Consider the following 22,868-nt stretch of genomic DNA (forward strand, 5'->3'; position numbering starts at 1 on the left):
AAGAACAATTATACTTAAAACAATTAGCAAAAAATGAAGTGCTAAACTGGAAATGCGTTTAAATATGTGTTCGTTTAGAGACGGGAAATGCATGACTTGAAGCCATGGGGGAAAACTTCATGGAAGTCATTGGATTTGAATTAACTTTTAAGTAATGAGTGGGATTAAATAAACCAAAATAAGAGGGAAGGAATTCCAGGGATGAGAAGCAGGATGTGCAGACAAAAGTGGGAAAATAGGCCCTTTTCCAGGACTATGAGGAGGCAACCCTGACTGAAACAGAAATTCTGTATTCTGAAATGAATAGTCAGGTTAAAAAATCTGAGCCATGAGACCTAACAGCATGCTTCAGACATGGGAAAAGATTGGATGCAGGGAATTAAGAACCTAATGTAATAATTGAAATGAAATGAAATCTTGAGCCAGGAAGATGATTGTGGAAATAGAAAATATAAACCAAAAGAGGGAATCCAAAGACAAGGGACAGGATGATGCCAAACTTGCCAGGCTTGGGGGTGAAAAGAGCATTGGTCTGTACCGCTGACTCAGTATCAGTGGTTGGGCAAGATAAGAGTCCTTCATGTATTCACTCAGCAAATGAATTGAGCACCTGTTACGTGCTGACACCGTGTAAGCGCTAGAGATCCAGCACTGAGGGAAATGGGAGCACTTAGCTGTTCAGAGTGCGTATTCCAGTGGACAAAGATTGACACAAAAGTCAATTATGTCATCTGTTGGAAGGTGCTGCTGAGGGCTCTGGAGACAAAAAGCAGGAAAGGCCAGGACTTGAGGAAGGTCACAGTTTCAAAAAGGATGGTCAAAGAAGGCGTCATGAGAAAATGACGTTCGAGCACAGATTTTAAAAATAAGGAAGGGTGAACATAAGGAATTTCCAGAAGACAGCTTTCCAGGCACAATGCAAGGACCCCAAGATGAGAGCAGCCTGGGGTGCCTGAGGAGGCCAGCGTGGTTGGAGCACAGCAGCCAGGGACAGGATGGGACAGGCAGCGGGGAAACCAAAGGAGGGGTGGGGCCAGGCAGGTCTGGACGGGACTGTGCACCGCTGTAAGGATTTGACTTCTGCTTGCAGGAGATGGGGAGAGAGGGTAATGGTGGGCTTTGGGTAGGGGAATAACACAGCCTGACTTAGATTTAATAAATGGCCTATGGTAGCAGGAACCCATGGGTTCAGCACTCCTACTGTTGTGTCATATTTTGCCGTGTTTGCGTTGGTTTTCATTCAACAGAATTCTGGTTTGGAGATAGCATAAAGAAAAATATTTACATTACTGGAATCTTTGCCTTTTGAAGTTTTAGGAGGATTATTATTTTGAATAGTTAAACATTATTATATCTCCTTAAGAGTTTTGTGCCAACAAGTGCTTTGTCCCCTGGTGAATATTCAGATAAGTAAAATAATCAATAAGCTTTTTGCCTGATTGTGTTCTCAGTATTATTGCCCTATCTTTATATATAATGTAGTATTCACGATTGTAATTTAAGGTGAAGAAACAAGATGATAGCCAGTCTGGTAGTAAATTATGGAATCATTCTGTGCTCACAGTATATTTTCAATTGACAGTATTAATGAAATTGATTTCATTATTGATTTTTTTAATGTAATTGACTTTTTTCTCAGGAATGTTACTTGATCTTGTGTTTGAACTTTTGACAGACCATATATTTTATGCTTCATAATCTTATTGGATTCCTGAAGTGTTTTCGAAAACAGGAATTTTGTTAAAAAGGAACAAGGAAGAAAGGAATGAAAGAAGAAAATAGACAAACCAGTGTTTCTTTCTTAAGAAATAATAATTAAATCCAGATACTCTTTGCACTTGGTTAGTTGTACACAGCTCACACTTTCTGGCAGGACCAGGAAAAGCCTGTTTTAAAATTTTTTAGGGATGAGATTCACTAGGCCCTGCCCCAACTTTTCTTATGGCTGAATCTAATAAGCAAAGCCCTGATTTGATTTTGGTATACAGAATTAGAGCCTAGGGAAAATAGAGGTGCCTTCATGTAAGGAGCTCAGCTGCCCAGAATCCCTCCTCCCCAGCTATTATGCATGTAGGGCAATTAATAACAGAGATGGTCCATCCATGCTTAGGTAGGAAATGAGCTCTCCTCTCCTAGTAACCTCCTGAGGTTGACAGTCAGTCTTGAAGATTACTCAGACATCTTCTCTCCTCAGTTCTACATTTGTGGAATTTCCTTTTAGTGTAAAGAGAAAGTGAAACATGGAGTTATCTGTAAGATTCTATAGTCAGAAGAAAATAAAATTGACAACACTGCCTGAGATAACAATATCTAAACTCATAATAGTTAAATTTTAAGTTAGATGCTGTGTACAAGGAGCTAAGAAGAATAGTACTCATAGTGAGAGACATTTTTCTAATGCACCCATAGTCACACCTGTCTGTGGCCTTTCCCCCTCATCCCACCGATTAGTTCTGTTGAGGACCTGGGGGAAGGATACTCAGTCATTTGAGGTGCGTTGAAAAAGAGGGTGATTTTCAGTAGTCTGCTCAAATCACTGTTTTCTATGTATCAAAATAGCTGTTTTGAAACTGTTTAAATTGCTTGGGTAGTAAGGTGCACTTTAAACAATTTGAATATTGGAATGCCGTCTTTTCTGAGTGATTTGAGAAGAAGCCACTAGTGAAGATTTTACAAATTGTATGAAGGTAATTTCCCATTTGTCAGTCATGTACTGATTTGCAGTGATCATTATTTTTATGAGAATTTAAACTTGAAAAAACAAAAAGTGAGATACCCCAGTGAAATAGGATTAATTTTAGGGTATATTTTAATTTATATTTGCTTTTAAAGTTACAAAAAGATTATAGGAAAGAATTTCCCATTTGACTAACTTTTCTTACAGACACTGTGTGGGAAATGTATATGACCTGCAAGTTGAAAAAAGTAGAATTTATATTATGTTTCATCCAAAAACTGTTTTGTAAGGTTATATCTACAAAATATCTAAAAAAATCAGTGGTAAACTGTGAGTCAGTATACAAAACTTAAATAATACATACCTTTGAAAGCTGCATCTGATGTTTAAAGCAAAGCAAACGTGCTCCAAAACTAGGAATGTTAATTTGAAATAATAAAGGAAGTTGAAGCTTAGATTCCATGATAAATTTGAAGGAATAGCTAGGTACAAGTTTTCTGCTGTAGATTTACTTAAATTTAGTGAAACTCTATGGCATTTAATTTAGGATTTAGAAGAATACATGGTATCCCACTGTTGAAGAGTATCTCCTGAGGGCATAAAATATTTTTATATGACAATAAGAAAATATGAAGAAATGACTTTGTATGTTAAATAATAGATGTTTTCATTTGAACTAGAATAAGTTAAATTTGCCTTTTTAAAAATAAATTATTTAATTTTGAAAACTCTACAGTGTACTAATTCAGTTCTTATTGAAAATAACCTATTTGGGGTAATGTAATACCCCTTGCTGGCAGGGTACAGTAAAATTGAATGTTCTTCATTGCCATTGACACTGTCTGTTGGTATAATTGTTTTTAAAGCAGCATGGAGGTATGGAGGAAGGGTTATAAAGATTCCCATATTCTTCGGCACCGTAATTCCATCCTTAGGAAATTATCGTAAGGAAATAATCCATTGGAGATAAAAATCTTATTGTAACATTATCTATCATAGCAAAACATTGAAACCACTTATGTGGCCTGTTAGGAGATTGATTTACTAAATTGTAGCTCATCAGCAAAGCATAGTACTGTGCAGTCATTAAAGTGTGAGACTGGAGAAGTGTAATTGCTATGAATCAAATACCCTGTACAGTACGATTGCAGCTATATTTAAAAATATGAAAGGTAATACATAAAAATGAAAATACAAGTATGATATGTTCAACTTCGTATTTTTATAAATTGTTAATGTTGTAATGCCAGTTCAGTTTTTTAAAAGACAGAAAATAGCCTTCTTTTTATATCCTATGAAATGCATCAAACTTGAAGACCACAGAATTCAAAACAAGCACAAAGGATTTGGGGGGATTGAAAAATGGAAATTGTTATATTTGTTTTATTAATAAGAAGTACATGTTACTTGTATTTTTAAGAATTACATGGATTATTTATCACGACTCTACGAGAGAGAAATTAAAGATTTCTTTGAAGTTGCAAAGATCAAGATGACTGGCACAACTAAAGAAAGCAAGAAGTTTGGTAAGCGTAGGCACTTCAATCCACTGCTTTCTATTCTATTAAAAATGGTTTTATTTATGACAGATAATTTTAAAACTTTTTAGGCAAGGTAGAAGGAGATACAGTAGGGTTAAAGAATAAATCTAATGCATTGTTTGATTTATAGATATTTCATAGAACAAATGTTTGTATCTGTAAATATGTTTTTTACTAATTAAAATTCTGCAGAATTGAATCTGACAATTGTTTATTTACTATGACTAATAGTATAGTCAGCCTCATATCTGCAGACATGCAGCCCATAGATATGGAGGGCCAGCTGTGGGACTTGAGCATCCACGGATTTTGATACCCGCAGCAGGTCCTGGAAGCAGTCCCACATGGATACCAAGGGACAACTGTATATATTCATAGGAGAAGCAGTTGGCCAGAAAATGAAGTGCAGTCTAGCGGAAAAAATACTAGGCTAAGAGACACATGTTGAGAGTTCAGCTTCTGACTTCCTAAAAGACCTTTCATAACAGTTGGGGGCAAGTCTGTGATCTCTTAAGTCATTGCTCTCCACAGGGAAGTGAAAGTGATTCCTGGCTTCTTACTTCTCACTGGCTATTTTGAATTGAAAAGAAAGTTTATAATGTAAGTCTTTTCTTCCCTGCCAAGGGGCTATAAAAATGTCACCAAAATTTCTCCTGTGATTATACCTTATTTTTCCAAAGAGATATTTTTGAAACACATTACTTTTTGTCACTCCTACATATGTTAAATAGACAAAAACATGATTTGAAAGGATAACCAGTGAAAGTATCAAGTTGCAAGGAAGTGATTTGCCGAGGCCACATTCTGCTCTTGCATGTACCCATCTCTGGACTTCCTTTTGGATGGAGTTCTGTCCCTCTTCAAGTCAAAACCTGGCCTTAAATGGCTACAGTGTGTACTCATGTGTCTGCATAGCTCCCCTTTAGAACCATGAGTTTAGCATTTGCTTGTTGAAAGGAGCCTATGCCCTAAGCAACTTCAGTAATCAGAAAATAGGATTGAAATTCATAGCTCATCTCTCCATTCTTTTCTTTAGGACAAAGAAGACTATCTTTAGTGGGTAATTATTTTGTGATTCACTGGTTTGTGGTTGTTTTTTTATAATGCAACACTAATGTCTTGATTATACTAGTCCAGACCTTTGAAATGATTTGAATCTGTGTACAAATATATTACACTTGGGTAAAGATACTGATAAGAATCTTGGGACAATAGGCTTTTGGAAACAGAAATGCTAACTCATCCTAAAGGTTAATTGTTCTTAAACAGCAGTGTGTTTATATCCTTGTTAATGTTTCTCTGTGGATATGTTATACTTTTTTTTTAAGTAAACAGCATATTATTAATACAGTTACATGTTTAATGTTTTCATTTAGTATATTTGTCGCCACTTGTTAGTGAGCCATTTTATTTTGAGAGAACTCTTCTACAGTGAAAACTGAAGGTAAAAGGAAATCTTTCTAAAAGTATCTCCTTAGGAGGTCATTAATCCCAGTATCATAATAAGTTTATCAAGCCCAAGATTCTCATTGAAATAAATGACATAATAAAGATATAACTTAAATCAAGAACAATAGTATCTTAATGGAACCATTGCATTAACGTGAAATGTTAATTTTCTTTTTTCTTACCCCTTGAGAAGTTCTTAAATATCTTGTTAAAAAATTTTTAATTGACATCATACAAGTTTAGAAGGTACTTTTATAGTTATAAAACAGTGTTAAAATTGCATCTCTTCTATGTATCTATTCAATAATAAGGAATAGGAGAATAGTTTGTGACACTTAATGGTACCAAAAAATTATAATTTCTGTTACTTTGATATCAGTTACAAGAGAAGAAAAACTAATTTAATAAACAGGATTCAGGGGCTAAAAATGGTTTTTTTCATCTTTGAAGATCTAACTTGTTAGTCAACATTTAAAAAATAAATTTTAAGTTAAATACAAATGACTTGAAAATTCTTTAAATAAGGTAGAATGTAAATTTTTTAAAACTATCTTTTCAGTGATTTAAATTATGTTTAAATCAGTTTTTAATAGTAATTATAATTAAAAGAGAAACCTGAAATTTTAGAAAGATAGCTTTTCAATGAATCAAAATTAAGTAATTCTGAATAAAATTTAACTTTGTTTTTTTAACTTGCTATAAAAATACTGAGTCATAGATACTAATAAGAATAGAAAATCAGATTGAATGTATTTTACAAAAGGAAATTGTATAGTCAGTATAGCCTTAGAGATTCAGGAGAATACTCTTCTTTTGAACCGTTTGATTAAATCTCTAACATTGACTTAGTTCAAATAATTCAAAATAATGTTAAAATGCCAGTATCTTTTCTTTGTGATAAGGTCTTTATATAGGTCTTTGTCTTTTTTGATCAGTAGGTTTACTTTTATATCCTCAGAGATGTGGAATTTAACCCCCAAGATTGACACTCTGGTGTTTTGTTTTCCCTTTGTGTTCTACAGGTGTAGTTAATGAAGTGGCAGGCAAAGGAAATTCAGTAATTATTTTTTAAATTGCCCATTTTTTTTCTTTCCATGGCTGAGGTAGACACACACATTATTATTTTATTTTATTTTATTTTTATTTATTTATTTTACTTTATTTATTTTTTAATTTAATTTAATTTAATTTAATTTATTATTTTATTTTATTTTATTCTATTCTATTCTGTTCTATTCTATTTTATTATTTTTTAATGGAAGTACTGGGGATTGAACCCAGGACATGCTAAGCATGCACTCTTCCACCTCCTCCCCCACATACATTATTTTAGTCTATTTACATATTCATTTACATAATTACTGCGTTCCCCAAATTTAATATTCCAAAATCTTAAAAATATGCCAAAATCATTTGTTCATTCTATTCTCCACTAAACTAAGAAATCCGGTTGATTCCAAAAGGAATCTTGGGCACAAGACTGAATTCAGTCCTGGCTGGAAGATTCATTCAATAAATATTTAATAATTGCCCATTACATAAGAGACATTGCTAGGAACTGAGAATGCAGAAATGAGCAAAGACCCTCCTCTCCTCAAGCTTATAGTCTAGCAGGGATTATTTAAAGACATTTAAAAGTTTACCTGAGTATTGTTGTTTGTTGCTGATAAACAGTATAGACTCTGTATGAGACCCAAATAGAGCACTCCTAGTACCTCTGTGTTCTTTACTGACTGCTAAAAAACAATATATGAAGCATTCGGCTTTGCTCTGAACCTGGTGAACTTAGTACATGACACCTTCAGGCCGCCGGAAGGTACTGTTCAGGTTGGCCCTCCAGTAGCTCCAGCACATCCTCCCTTCTTTCCACTTTCATGTCCAACTTCATCATTTCATATTCCCTGGAGCTTCAGGTAGCCAAGGCTGGAAAGATACACGTCTCTTGTTTGACAAGTTGGCAGTTTATGCTTGGGCTTCTGCATTAAAGTTTGGCAGAGATAGTGACAGTTGACATATTGTTTTCTATTTCTTAAGTATTTCTAGATTATATTTATATTCTTTAATTTTCTGTTTCATTCTATAATTTCTTTGCCTTTCACATTAACTTCTAATTTGGGTAATTTGGGTTTAGAATTTTTCACAAGATGATTTCTACAGTTGATCTAGTCAATATTAGATAGAGAGAGATTTTAGATAAAAGAAACACCAGATGACTGTGACAGAGCTCCAGTTCCTGCATTAAATCTGTTCCCTCAGCTTTACCCTTGCATCTAGGGTAATTAGTGTTTTGATGTACACTTTTCATTTTAGGTGGTCACAAAGCCAAAGTTACTGAATAGTTTAGCTAGATACCCGAAAGTGATTTTTAAAGCCCCACTCATATAATTTTTTATCAGATGGTATATAAAATTATTTAGTACAGTGGAGATTCCTTTCAGGAACCTTAAGTGAATACAAGATTATTGATACATTTAATGTCCAAATCTATAAATTCATTCTAATAAATTTTCACTGTATTAAATTATTTACTTGAACTATAATATAGTCTTTAAATTTAAGTACATCAGCTTCATAAACTTTAAAAAATCATTTAAAAGTGTGGGAGAGGTTTATATTTGTAGATATTTTTATCTGAATATTTGAGTAAAATAGTACATTAAAAGACTAGTAAAGTTTTTTCTCTCATATAATTTTTCAAACAATAGCTGACCGACTAAACATATGTTGCATCTCTCGTTACTTGATGCTCATGGTTCTTTGCATGTGTCTTTTAAACTAGAGCTTTAACTTCCTCTTGTGCATGGTATGTGCAAATTGCAGTTTATTAACTTGTCTTTGTCTTTGATGCTTGCAACCTAATCCATCACAGCTACACTGCCTCGAAAAGAAAGTGCTGTCAAACAGGAAACAGAGAGTGAGTATGCTTAGTGTATTAGCAGGTATTCTCAATGCATGTTTGTTTAATGTCTAGAAACTAGTTATTTGTCTTGAAAAAAGTTACACCAAAAATATTGATTGCTCTGAGTTGCCAGGTATTGGTGAAAGAAAACCAGCATGGTGGTAGTAGTATGACTACATCCAAGAAATATGTAACATAGTTAAAAATACATGGTGAGTAGGCAGAAACTTGTGAAAAGTCTTAACCATTATACTTTTGTTTTCAGGCTGTGTTTAGAAACTATAAAAATTCTTATAGATATGGTCAGATTATGTATAATAAAACCAAAGTTTGTCTTTAATTGTTCTTATATCTTTTTATCATTTATTATATGATTTGTCCCTTCTGACCATCAGCAAATAATCAGGTTAGCTGAGAAATATTCAAGGAGAATAAAAAGATACCTATTGTTTACATTTAATTCAGATTCATGTCTTTTGAGTGGGAAGGAAATCCCCATCTACGTTAGTCTAGAGATATCATCAGGCAGCGTAATATTTATGATGAGACTGGGCAGAGCATACTGTGATCTTTAAGATCCCTTTTGGTCCTATTCTGTGATTCTATATAGTTTCACTACTGTATACAACATGCTCGGGAGTAGGACACAAACGTTATTGATGGAGGACAGTCTGCAACCTGTCCCATGTGGTAGACTTGTGCCCTAACTAGTATGGGCCCTGGAAGCCAAGACAGTAGAGATGGCCCTGATTTATGCTATGGGTCCTTTATTCATGAAGGTCGCAACTTTCAAAGTTTTATTATTTCTTAGGTCTTCATGGAAGTTCTGGGAAATTAACTGGATCTACTTCTAGTCTAAATAAACTCAGTGTTCAGAGTTCAGGGAATCGCAGATCTCAGTCATCTTCCTTGTTGGATATGGGAAACATGTCTGCCTCTGATCTCGATGTTGCCGACAGAACCAAATTTGATAAGGTAAAATAAAATAATAAGTTCTTCTTAAACATGAATACTAGTTTTCTAGCATCAGTTTGTTATTGCTTTAATTGTGTTCAAAGATTTGGGCTCTGTTGGCTCTTTTCATTAACCATGTCTTACTTTCCAGTTCTGAATCTGAAAAAAATACTGGTCAAATGGCAACTGAAATGTAATTTATCGGTTAAGTGACATAAAGGCATTATTAAAATTTGTTATGAATCATAGTGCTTACATTGTAAATCTAAGTCATTTGAGCAACTACAGGATAAAGATGAAATAGCTTTTATGAAGCTAACCTGTTCTCTGCAATGCATTAAGTAAGTTTAAAAAGTTTATCTCTGTGTTCCTCTTTCCAGATTTCAAGTGAATAATTGTAAGTTTTGTTTTAGCTATGTTCTGGCCCTAAATGTGTTATGCCTCATTAATACTGCATTGTCCTGTCAATCTTGCAAGTGTTTGGGGGATTCTATTGAGATTATAGATAGAGCATCCATCATCCCTGCAGAAAAGTAATTAAATGTGAAATATTATTTTAAGCATTTTGGTTCAGTTCTTTGTAGGATCATTTTGGTTTTCTTCAGATCTTTGAACAGGTACTGAGTGAACTGGAGCCCCTGTGTCTGGCAGAACAGGATTTCATAAGTAAATTTTTCAAACTACAGCAACATCAAAGTATACCTGGAACTATGGTATGGCTCACATTTATTTATTGGCTAGTATTTATGATCTGCAGCATGATTAGCCTAATTAATATGTTGTCACAATTTCAGTATCAAAACAGAAGAAGAAAGAATTCCCAGTGTAATGATTTTTTAAATAATTTTTGTCAACCAAGATGATGAAAACAGTGACTGAGTTTGGGCATCTAATGTAGTATCTTAGACTGTCTTAGACCTAAATATTCTCTAAATTAGTGAGAGGGGAAAATGTCTAAACTTACTTTTTAAAAAAAACACTTTAAAAAAATAATTTTAGTATTTTAGTAATCAAGAAAAAAATAGAATTAAAAAAATGAAAAAGGTGTTTGAGTGTGTACTGTGATCTTAAAAAAAATGAGAAAGTAAAAAAAAAATGGTGAGACCTCATATCTAAATCATTCTTATGGTTTTGTTATTAACTAGCTATGAGACCTTAAACCAATTATTTAATCCCTGTTTTTCCTCATGTGTACAATTGGTATAATAATGCCTGTTGGTCATGCTTTCTTGTGGCATAAATAGAAGAAAATAAAATGAGAGATTTGACAGACTGTTTTGAAGAACTTAAAAGCACAGTGCAAATCAGGTGACTTTTAAATTCAGATCATCTTAAAAAAGAGAACCAACATATAAAAAGCCATTCTAAAATGAATAAGAAATTAATTATTTCAAATGGTTGGAGATTTGTTGTTGTACCGGTAGTAAATTTGTTTACTTGTTAGCTTCTGTAAGAACTTGTGATAGCATTTTTTAATGCCAAAGTTTTATTAGAGTGATCAGTACATTTCTTTAATTTTTAAAATTCTCTTTTGAAAGTTGTCTCTAGATGTTTTTAATTTTCTGTTGAGCTGCCCTCCCATTTCTGTGACCTCTCTGAGCCTCCTCTACCTTCCCTTTCCGACTTTCCCCTCATATGCACACTCACAAACACGACTTCTCGTGCCACAGTAATTCTCGGATAAAATCTGAGAACAAAGCGTTCCCTGAATATTCTTAAATAGCATACTGAATTACATAGTTTCATCAGTAATACTACTTTTAAAGGCCATTATTTCTTATGATATATTCTCTCCTAGGAATTTTAAGACTGAGCAGGCTTTTGCTATTTAAACTAGTTATATTGTTGGTGTTTTATCATGTAAAGCACCTGAATAATTTTTGCAGACTGAAGCAGAGGACCTTGATGGAGGAACATCATCACGGCAACATAATTCTGGCACACCACTGCCTGTTTCATCTGAGTATGTGTTTGTTACTATCGATTGTTTATTTTGAAAAAAATAAACTTGAAGTTGAGCAGAAAGGAGTGGTGCTCAGTGAAGAGTCCAGATGACTCTCCGTGACTGACAGCACTCAGAGCACTGACCAGTGTGCCCAGTGTCTTAGTAAACGTCTTACTGAATTAAAATTGGTCCTGTTTATGGCTCTTGGGCTCTTCTTCACTCTATAATAATAAAAATGCAATCAATTTTGATGTTTGCTGCTAGGAAGCAGCATTTGAATTGCAGTGTATTTCTCAGAAATCACAAAGCACATTTCAGGACCCAGCCAGCCGTACAAATGACAAAGTTATTTTAAGTGAACTTAACTTCAAAAAAAGTTTATATTGGAAACCACTGTAGAATAATTAGTTCATCATATTTGGTCATAGTGTTAGTTGAAATATCAAATTTTAGTCGTTTCGAGTATACCTAAGGGATTAAAGTTAAAGATGAATACACCTGAAGCTTGTAATAACTCTTCTGTATTTTGTATGTTTTCTGAACAGGAAAGATATGATCCGCCAAATGATGATTAAAATATTTCGCTGCATTGAGCCAGAACTGAACAACCTAATTGCATTAGGAGACAAAATTGATAGCTTTAACTCTCTTTACATGCTAGTCAAAATGAGTCATCATGTATGGACTGCACAAAATGTGGACCCTGCTTCTTTTCTAAGTACTACATTGGGAAATGTTTTAGTGACTGTCAAAAGGAACTTTGACAAGTGTATTGTAAGTTTTTTTTTTTTTTAATAAATTGACATTCTAACCATTGCAGAAAAATGTATTTGAACCAAGAGATTTCCAGCTTTTCACTGGGGAATCTACTGCTCACATCCCCAAAGCCTTGAAGCAGGTGTTGGCTACAGTATATATGAACAGAGTTAGTTGGGTGGTGCTGTGCCAGCTAGTTTCCCTTCTACACTGTGAATCTTGGCAAGTTCTAGGGTAGGTGGCATAGAAGCAGCAGCTGCTTAAGAGATCCACTAAGTAATTGACTGATTAGTGACCATAGATGTTATAAAAGGTGAAACTATCACTTGAATTTATTATTTTTCTTTTTTAATATACTCTAGTAACAAAATTAATAATTAGATTATTTTAATTGAGTGTTTAAGTTATTTGTTTTATCAGTTTAAGAGTGTTAATTATCATACTGCTTTAAGAATAAATTGTTCTTTTAAGAACTTTTGACAGTCATCATTTTCCCCCTCCTAATAGGAAAAAAAATCATTAACAACTTTATTTTTTCTGTTAGGTTTTAGTAAGCTTATAGGTATGAACTGGGCTGGGCCAGCTTCTAAAGAAAAGTTTTATTTTATTAATATATTTAGTATGTGTAAGTGGGTAGTTATCTGAATTTTTCTATAACGTAACCTCTAAGTTAAATCCAGCTGTTGACTAGCCATAGACTAATGGGAGAAGAGTAAAAATATTAAGGGCAATTAAAATTCATATCATTTTTTATACTTTTAAAAAATATTTACTGAGTTTCTGAAAGTTTAAAAGTGATCTGTGTCCACTGTAGAAACTTAAGTGTCACCTCAACAGACTTGTTAATCCTCCTCCCTCACCAAATGATTTCACTTGGTTATTAAAATATTATGGAATTTGATCATTTAAGGCTTATCCTCTTCCTTACCCTGCCTTCTCTAGAGGTGGTGATAAACTTGGAAGGTCTGATGGCAAGCTGATAGTAGAAAGGAAAAGGAAGAACTACCAAGGCTAAGATAGTGAGTCCCATGTAACACAGCTGGAACACTAAATCATAAGGACGCTATACATTTACAGAATATGAAGGTTGTGTTGCTTCTCAGTAAAATGTAACTTTCTGTAATACCTCTCAATCCAATGGAACATAATTGTCAAAAGCACAGGATGGTCAGAGGAGTGTAGACATGGGTTCAGATTGAAGGCTTAGCACATAGCCTGCCTAGAATAAGAGCTTACCAGCTGATAGCTTGTAATGGTCGTGGTGGTAGTGGTGATGATGGTAATAGTAGTAATTAAGAATAGTTTATTAAAGAATGTTCATGTTTCTCTTGAGTGGGAAGTGAAGAAATGAAGTAATACTAACCTAAACAAAGGTATAAACTTGTATTTTCTCCTAAATTGCATGTCTTTCTAAAAGATCTACCTTTTGTGACTAAAGGGAGAAGGATGGTTCCTTCTGCTGCCTGTTCTCACTCTGTTTTTTATTTTAACTCATGTCCTCTCATGGCGTCTGGTAGATTTTGTGTGCTCAGTGTTATATGTTTTAACGCTTGTTATATGGGACAAGATCAGGACCTAGGGCATACCTTGAAAAGGTAATGAATGGGTGTGTGTGTACTGAGCCGAAAGCATGAGTGTCAGATGACTGCAGAAAATGGAGCAGATAGCACCTGAGTTCGGCGCTTTCATCTGGTGAACATGCTCAAAGTGTTCCTCAAGGAACAGGGCTTAGAAGGTTAGCCTAGCACGAACTAGAGCTAAAATTAGAAAGTAACTGACACGTTAAGTACCCCTAAGCTGCACTCTGCAGTCCAGTACATTTCTAGTTCTGTGAAAAATACCATTGGTATTTTGACAGGGATTGCACTGACTCTGTAGGTTGCCTTGGGCAGTGTGGTCATTTTGACAATATTAATTCTTCCGGTTCATGAGCTCAGTTTATCTTTCCATTTGTTTGTGTTGTCTTCAGTGTCTTTCACCAGGTGTCCTATAGTTTTCAGAGTACAAGTCTTTTACGTTCTTGGTTAGATTTATTTCATGGTATTTTATTCTTTTTGTTAGAACTGTAAATGGGCTTGTTTTCTTAATTTCTCTTTCTAATAGTTCCACAACAGATTTCTGTGTGTTAAATTTGTTACCTCCAACTTTGCTGAATTCATCTGTTAGTTCTTAACAGTTTTTTTGGTGGTATCTTTAGGATTTTCTATATATAGTATCATGTCATCTGCAAATAATGAAAGCTTTACTTCTTCTTTTCCAATTTAGGTTCCTTTTATTTCTTTTCCTTGTCTGATTGCTGTAGCTAGGAGTTCCAATACTATGTTGAATAAAAGAACAGTTACTTGTCTAACCCACATATCATGGTTTTCAGGTTATACTCCCAAAATCGCAACACAGTGAAATTTTAGGTAAGAGTTTAAAATGATCCAATAGTATTTGGCAATGTAATTCTTACTGTGACTATACCTAGATCCCAAGAAATACACAGAACCATAATTGAACCCATGGATCATTTTGAACCCAAATGTCTAGATTCTGTCTGTATGAAACATCCCTTTTGTACTTCATCACCATCATACACAAGCACTTTGCTTAACAAATTTATACTAAGTAATTAATAGATACATAGAAAACTATATAATGCAAATCCGTAGTAGAAATGCCTGTTCTCCTTCACTGTTCTTATACCCCCAAAATAATAGAACTTCTCTAACCAAACAAATTTTAGGTTGATGAGATTTGGAAATGACTGTGGTTCTCAAACTTGACCATCTGGCCACAAACCAGAAATAATCTAGAGAGATCCTGCATATACTCTGTTATCTGCTCTGCCCCCAAATGAGGAATCACTGCATACTTATCTTTCATAAGTGATAGAAATGTTTATTGGTTGCTTTTACTTTGAACAAAGACTTGAGAGGTTCACAAGCTTTGATTGAATTTTGTTTTAAATAATTTAGTTTTTTCTCTTATTTTCTTAAATAAAATATATATAGTTTTCAACCTATAGAAATAGTTTTTCTTAGTTATCCCTACTGTTATTCATCTTTAAATACTGATATTCCAAAATGTTCTAGGTACTAAATTATGTCATGCCTCTATGATATATACATTTGCTTTTAATTATATGTTGTTTCTAACTTTTATAAGTGTTTCTCTCCCTTGCTTTCTTCCTAACCTTAGAGTAACCAAATAAGGCAAATGGAAGAAGTAAAGATCTCAAAGAAGAGTAAAGTAGGAATTCTTCCATTTGTAGCTGAATTTGAAGAATTTGCTGGACTCGCAGAATCAATCTTTAAAAATGCTGAGCGTCGTGGAGATCTAGATAAAGCATACACTAAACTCATCAGAGGAGTGTTTGTTAATGGTAAGCCTTTGTTACATTCTAAAGAACTTTTTGGTTGGTTGTTTCTGGTAACTGAGAAGTTGGGGGACAGATATGTTCATTATTTTCCATATTCTATATACTTTTTTGAGTTTTCTGAAATTAAAGATTTCTTAAATTTGAAAAATTTACATAAAATCCATTCCTATTCATCAGGAATCACTTATATTTTAGGGTTCATAAGGGTCTATCACTCTGTAAAATTGAAATTCGTTTTTTTATGTATATTTTTATTGAAATACAGTCAGTTTACAAAGTGTCAATTTCTGGTGTACAGCACAATGCTTCAGTCATACATGAACATACATATATTCATTTTCATATTCTTTTTCACCATAAGTTACTACAAGATATCTAATATAGTTCCCTGCACTATATGCATGAACTTGTTGTGAAATTCATATTTTTAAACACAAAAAAATGACTCCCAGATTACATTTGCATTTTAGAGAGAGCCTTCTGGACATGATAGGCAGTGATGTCTGTGTAACCTTAAGCAAATCAACTTACTTCCTTAGGCCTCAGTTTTCGTATCTGTCATATGAGGGAGATTAATGCTAAAATATTATAATTCCTGTGCCAGATCACACAATTAAGTTACAGAAACAGTTACAGAAACTGTAGATGTTCGTTTAATTTGAAATAAATGATCTGATTGCATCTATTCAGGAATTTTTAAAGCTAAAAAAAATTGACAGAAAATGGAATTATCTCACCAGTTACATGTAACATTTTCAATGGAAACAGGTGTAGGGGAAAGATTAATAAATCATATGATTGAATGTTTATATAGTTGATATTTCTTTTAAAATTCAAAGTAGCTTTGCTTTGTCTGATAGTAAAGTAATTCATGCTCATTACACACCCCCAAAAATCAGCAAATTGATTATAAAAATTAAGAAGAAAATAAAGATCATTTGTAATCTCATCATTCAGAGATAATATTCAGTTTTTATCCTTTTAAACTTTTTAACTTATCTCTTTCCCTGGTATATATGTGCATGGTGTGTGTGTGTGTATTCTCTAATATAAAAATTTTTATCATACTTTATACACTGTCTTGGAATCTTCTAGACTCTATAATTCTAGTGTCTTTCCTTACCTATCAATATAGGAACTATAATCATTTGTAATGATTGCATATTATCCCGTTTGTCAGTATTTATTTACCAGATATTTTATTAATAGGCATTTAGTTTGTTACTAGTTCCCTTTATATATTTTTGTATACGTGTCCAATAATTTCCTTAGGGTTGGTTATTAGAAATGGAATTACTAAATCAAAATTTTTATGTATATGTCAAGGCTTTTGCCAAATTGCCACACAGAAAGGTTATACTAGTTCAGTGCTGTGAGCAGTTGGTGAAAGTTTCTGTCACACCTACACCAATACCCAGTATTACTAGGTATTATCAATCTTTTTATTCTTTGTCAGCCTAATAGGTTATAAATCAGTTTTGTTTATGGTATGTTTTACCATGAAAGAGCTTTCAATTTTTTTTTTAATTGAGTTATAGTCAGTTTACAATGTTGTGTCAATTTCCGGTGTAGACGAGCTTTCAAATTTTATGTCAAATTTATTCATCTTTCTCTTTATGACTTCTAAGTTTGGAGCCATTCTTTGAAAGGTCATACTATCACAAAATTAATTCTTTAATTAGCTTTATTTTTCTTAGTGCTTATGATTGTATTTGTTTTTTACATTTTAAGTACTTGAGCAATTTAGAATTTGTTTGGTTGAAAGATATGAAATAGGAATCCAAATTTAGTGTATTCAAAGGGACCAGCTAGCTGTCCTAACACATTTTGAGTAATTCATCATTTCCCCACTGATTTGAAAAGCCGCCTTTATTCTCTGCTATGTTTCCATATATATATATGGGACTATTTTAGAATTTTTTTTTATTAGGTTTAGGTGAATGTGAAGATCCTTCAATACAATATATTTTATCTTATTAAATCCAGCAGTGTACTTACTTCTTAAACTTACAAATTTTAAAAAAATCATGTAAATTTTTATAGTTAACTATGGTCATACTTACATCAGGATGTTGTTATATGTTTTCCATTTTCACTTTAGTGGAGAAAGTAGCAAACGAAAGCCAGAAGACGCCCAGGGATGTAGTGATGATGGAAAACTTTCACCATATTTTTGCAACACTTTCTCGTTTGAAAATCTCATGTCTAGAAGCTGAAAAAAAAGAAGCCAAACAAAAATACACAGATCACCTTCAGTCTTATGTCATATACTCTTTAGGACAGCCTCTTGAAAAACTAAATGTAAGTGTATTTTCATTCAGTATGTTTTTCCTGGTTTTGAACTTGTGTACAGTTGAATAACACAATAGACACTCACTTTAAATTTGCTCATGTATTGATGCAGGAGAATAAGGAAGGAGGGGACTCAGATCCTGGCGCTACCAATGTGCCAAGACACTGCTAGATGTTTTATATACATTATTTCTTTTAATTCTTTTAAGCAATGATGTGAGGTAAGATGATACTATCCCCATTTTACAAATGAAGAAACTTAAAGGGAATAAATGTTACAATAGCTGGCAAGTAGCAAAGCTGGGGGATGAACTCAGATTTAGATTCAGGCTTTTCCATTATACCAGACTCTTCCATTTCTTACCTCATAAATGGTTAACCTTTATCCCTAGTTCAGATGAAGATTTTGAAAACTTTATTAAGATAAATAGAAGACCAAAAATTACTTTATTCATTGCCTTTTCCTTTCCCTTCCTTTCTTGACTTGAGTCTTTCCTCAGTGTATGTCTGATTATTAAAAGTGAGAAATGATCATTTTAGAGAAGTTTGCAACATAGTAGAAGATTAAATGGACCCTTCTAATTAACTTTGCCCACAATGTGATTAGTATCTTTCATAAGTTTTTAACTTGAAATTAGAGTCAAATAAAAATTATATATATGTTTTCAACAGTTCAAGGAAATACTTAAAAGACATTTAATCAAATGCAGAACCAGTTCTTTATAAAACTTAAGAATAGCCAGATATTCCCTAGGGTAAAAGGTCAGTCTCAGACCTAAAGCCTACATGATACTTAACTGCACTGTAGAAGCATTTCCTTTGAAAGCAAATTTAAAACAGAAACATTGATAGATCCTTTATTATTTGACATTGTTATGGAATCTCTAGCCAATTCAATAAGACCTGAAACATAAAAAATTTTGAAAGGAGAGTCAAGATTATAATATATATATTATATATATATATATTATAATATATATATGTATATAATATGTTGAAATTATTTTGTCTAGTAAAGTGGTAGGGGTTCAAAATAAATAGATCAAAAACAACTTATTTCCTATATATTATAATAACCAATTAAAAGTCCTTGTAGAAACAAAATTTTAAAAGCACCAGGAATAGTCTTGTCCGAAACATTACTATCAAGAAGTTAATAATTAAATGAAGAATAAATAAATGATGATTGCTAAGAAAATTTTAGAGAAAAGTAATGAGAGGGGATTTGGCTTGTCAGTATTAAATCATATTGTGTGATGCTCAAATAAAGACTTGCCAATCAATATACATATAAAAAAGTCAATTATACTAAAAGACAGCCCAAGAAGTATATTTGTAACAGTATAACAGTCAGCATATTTGATATAGAAGATCTTCTTAAACTCAGTAAGAAAAACACCAAAATCATGGTATGTAAATACATGATGGTTCTGATTGTACTACAAAGCATATGAAAAGCAGATTAACTTCATTTATAGCCAAAAATTTTCAAAATAAAATGACAGATAAACTTTTTTCACTTTTCAGAATAGCAGAGATTTTTTTCAATTTTGATAATGCTGGTGATTGTATGCTAAGGTAACAGTCTCATGTACTGTTGACAGAAATAAAATTGATTGAACTTTTCTGGGAAGCAATTTGTGTATATGAAGAATCTTCAGAATACTTTAAATTATACTCTTCAATTGAAGAATTATAACCCTAGAAATTTATGCTGGAAAGTAATCAGTAATGTGGGTAAATACTTATGTATGAAAATTATTTATGACAGCTGTATTTATAATAGATTTTTTTAATGAGTAGATTCAGTTAACTCCAAGAAAAAAGTGAAAAATATTAAATACCTAATACTGGGGGGATGAATAAACAAATTGTAGTTCAGTTATTGGATAGAATATTATGCAGCCATTAAAATTTATACTTTGGAAAAAAAAATATTAAATGGAAAATATATAAAATTATAATCTCATTTATGTACTCACACATCAAAAGACTAGAAGGAAATCTAAAATGTTAACAGTGATTATCCCACAGTGGTATGTAATAGGTGATTATTATTTTATTCTTTATATTTTCACACATTGTCTAATTTTTACACAGTGAAAATATACTATTTTATAATCAGACTTTTTAAAAAATGTAAGCGATAATGAAAGCAGTTCTTAGCCATTATTTCTCTTCATTTCCTTGAAGCATTTCTTTGAAGGCGTTGAAGCTCGAGTAGCACAGGGTATAAGAGAGGAGGAAGTAAGCTATCAACTTGCATTTAACAAACAAGAACTCCGAAAAGTTATTAAAGAGTATCCTGGAAAAGAAGTGAAAAAAGGTCTAGATAACCTTTACAAGAAGGTTGATAAACATTTATGTGAAGAGGAGAACTTACTTCAGGTATGCTTTAGTTCTTTTTATCATCCTAAATTGCACATCGTTATATATATCTTTTTTCTCCAAAATATTCCTCTGAAATGCTACACATTTTCTAATTTTAGTACAGGAGGAAAATTCCATAAAGTATGAACCAAATTATGAATTGTGAAGAAGAAAGGAATATTTATATTTTATATGGCTATTCTTATTTATTTAATTTTTTTGTTTTGAGGTGTTAAGTTGGTTTTTCTTTGCTTGGGGATGGGGTTTTTTCGTTGCTTTTTTGTTTTGTTTCAGTTTTGAGGGTAGAAAGGAAACGGAATGGCATATAGTACAGTGGAGTGATTCCGAACATGGGGGTTGACATTCGAAATGGGTTCATAATCTGGCTCCAGATAAAGCTGCATGATTTAGGGCAAGTTACTTAACTTCTCTGAGCCTCAGTTTATTTGAAAAAAAGGAAATAATACCTCTCCTGTATAGTGGGCATTACTATTATTGTCATAGCTCATTTTATACATGAGAAAATCAGAGCTCAGAGAGGTGAAGTATGTGACCATGATCCCATAGCTAGTGGATGGTAGACCAGATTTAAACCACAAATCAAGCCATTATATTTCATAAGCCATACTGAAAGGCCCAGGGATGAGTGAGAATAATTCTGATTTTAACATCACAGAAGGCTTCACAAAGTAAAGCGTTTGTGTTAGCCTCTGAAAGTCAGATACTAATTTAACAGAAAAAGTAGGAGTAGTGGCATTCCAGATGGAAGAAATACCAGGAGCTAAAAGATGATGAACAAAAAGTGTTAAACTCTTTAGTAAATAGTCTTAAGTTGACTATTAGGAATTTAGGATTTATGAGATTTAGGGTTCGCGAGGAAAACTCCTAGAAGAATGTATTGCCATAACTGGCAGATAGGGATGATATTCCAAGCACCCACCCTCACTAGGTTGTCATGAGACTTAAATAGGGTAATACACACGTAAAGTACTTTGTACTGTGCTGATATAGAGTAAGTGGCAATAAATGTAACCTATTAATATGAGCTAATATGTCTGTATCATATTCTGTCTTGATATTTGTCCATATCTTAGTTCCACTTTCAGATTATAAATTCCTTTGAATGCAGGTGATTGGTCTGACTCATCTTGGTGTCCTCTGTGGCATTAAGCAATGTTCTACATCATCAATTTCAGATAAAGATATTTTTAAATTTTCATCTGATGTGAAACTTCAGCCTTAACTGTTGCATTTCATTTAATCTCACTAGTCTTAGTTTCATACATAGTTGTGCGCAACCACATCCCTATTGAATATTGGAACAAATATAATAGTAGCTAAAATGTAATGAGTGCTTATTGTACCAAACACTGTTCTGAGCACTTTACATACATTCACTCGTTTAATCCTCACACAAAACTTACGAGGAAGGTATTATTATCATTATCCCAGTTTACAGATGAGGAACTTGAGGCACAGAGCAGTGAGGTAACGTACTCATGGTCACCAGTCTTACAAGTGGAAGGAGCTAGGATTCTAGCTCCAGCATGTGTGTTCTTAACTATTATGCTGTACTAAATTCTTAGAATGTCTTGATGTTATTTCTACGTACTTGATCATGTATTATTTCCATTCATAGTTCAATGACTTTGATTTTCATTTTTACTGTAGGTGGTGTGGCACTCCATGCAGGATGAATTTATACGCCAGTACAAGCATTTTGAAGGTTTGATAGCTCGCTGTTATCCTGGATCTGGTGTTACAATGGAATTCACTATCCAGGACATTCTGGATTATTGTTCCAGCATTGCACAGTCCCACTAAACCTTATAAAGGAAGAAAAGATAAATGAAAAAAGTATTCTGAGTACACCAGACACTATTCAAGAATATCAAACAGCTCTTTTGAGAATTCAGTCTTGAAATTTTGTGTATTACTAAAGGTCAGATAAATGGGTAATACCGTACCACAAATATTCAGGAGTGAAAATACCAACCTAGGTAGTAGTTTTATTTGCCCAATAGGTTGTGTACTAACTTAATGCACTTATTGCATCATAAATACTGTTAGCATTTTTCTATGACTGAACCGGAAATTTTCCTTTATTGCCTCACTTTTGTATTTGAGAGTGGTCATCCTGTGTGTAAGGCATTGGGAGTTCTTCAACTTTGACTAATTCAGTATTGCTTGCAAATCATCTAACTACTAAAATATTGTATAGAATTTTTTCCCTGTGTCTATCTAATGTGTATATGAATAGGGATCTTGTGATGATCAGTTATAAACTTGGATTTTGAGGATTATGTTCCTCTGTGTAACAGTGTATCTAAAATAAAGAAATTTTCAAAAAAGTTGAAATTTGATACCATTATTCTTAGATCTGTCATATGCTGTCATTTATGTAAAAGCAAGTTCTTATAAAACCAATCTATAAAAATTAATTACATGCCCATTACCTTAAAAGTTAAAAGTGTAATAAGAAATATAAAACCATTAGCATCAAAAATATTTAGCATTTGGGTAGGGGAGGGTATAGCTCAGTGGTAGAGCACATCCTTAGCATGCACAAGGTCCTGGGTTCAATTCCCAATACCTCCATTAAAATAAGTAAGTAAATAAAT

General features: G+C 33.1%; 1 protein-coding gene across 10 annotated transcripts in view; it reads left to right on the forward strand.

Annotated features, from left to right (window-relative positions):
- EXOC1 (exocyst complex component 1) overlaps positions 1 to 22,601 on the forward strand; it is a 45,560-nt gene extending 22,959 nt beyond the window's left edge. For 6 of the 10 annotated variants that reach the window (XM_032497916.1, XM_032497938.1, XM_032497910.1 and 3 more), the window contains 10 exons: positions 4,098 to 4,203; positions 8,537 to 8,581; positions 9,378 to 9,541; positions 10,126 to 10,233; positions 11,407 to 11,483; positions 12,011 to 12,239; positions 15,405 to 15,588; positions 17,687 to 17,886; positions 20,071 to 20,265; positions 21,919 to 22,601. In XM_032497916.1, the coding sequence (XP_032353807.1) occupies positions 4,098 to 4,203; positions 8,537 to 8,581; positions 9,378 to 9,541; positions 10,126 to 10,233; positions 11,407 to 11,483; positions 12,011 to 12,239; positions 15,405 to 15,588; positions 17,687 to 17,886; positions 20,071 to 20,265; positions 21,919 to 22,071 (1,461 nt within the window). In that variant the 3' untranslated portion in view covers positions 22,072 to 22,601. Of the gene's footprint in view, positions 1 to 4,097; positions 4,204 to 5,254; positions 5,279 to 8,536; positions 8,582 to 9,377; positions 9,542 to 10,125; positions 10,234 to 11,406; positions 11,484 to 12,010; positions 12,240 to 15,404; positions 15,589 to 17,686; positions 17,887 to 20,070; positions 20,266 to 21,918 lie in introns of all 10 variants that reach the window. The other 4 variants (XM_032497931.1, XM_014552951.2, XM_006177334.3 and 1 more) reach the window with 2 other exon arrangements.
- The last annotated feature ends 267 nt before the right edge of the window (positions 22,602 to 22,868 follow it).

Source organism: Camelus ferus, chromosome 2 (genome assembly GCF_009834535.1).
Source record: "Camelus ferus isolate YT-003-E chromosome 2, BCGSAC_Cfer_1.0, whole genome shotgun sequence".
Taxonomy (NCBI): Eukaryota; Metazoa; Chordata; class Mammalia; order Artiodactyla; family Camelidae; genus Camelus; species Camelus ferus.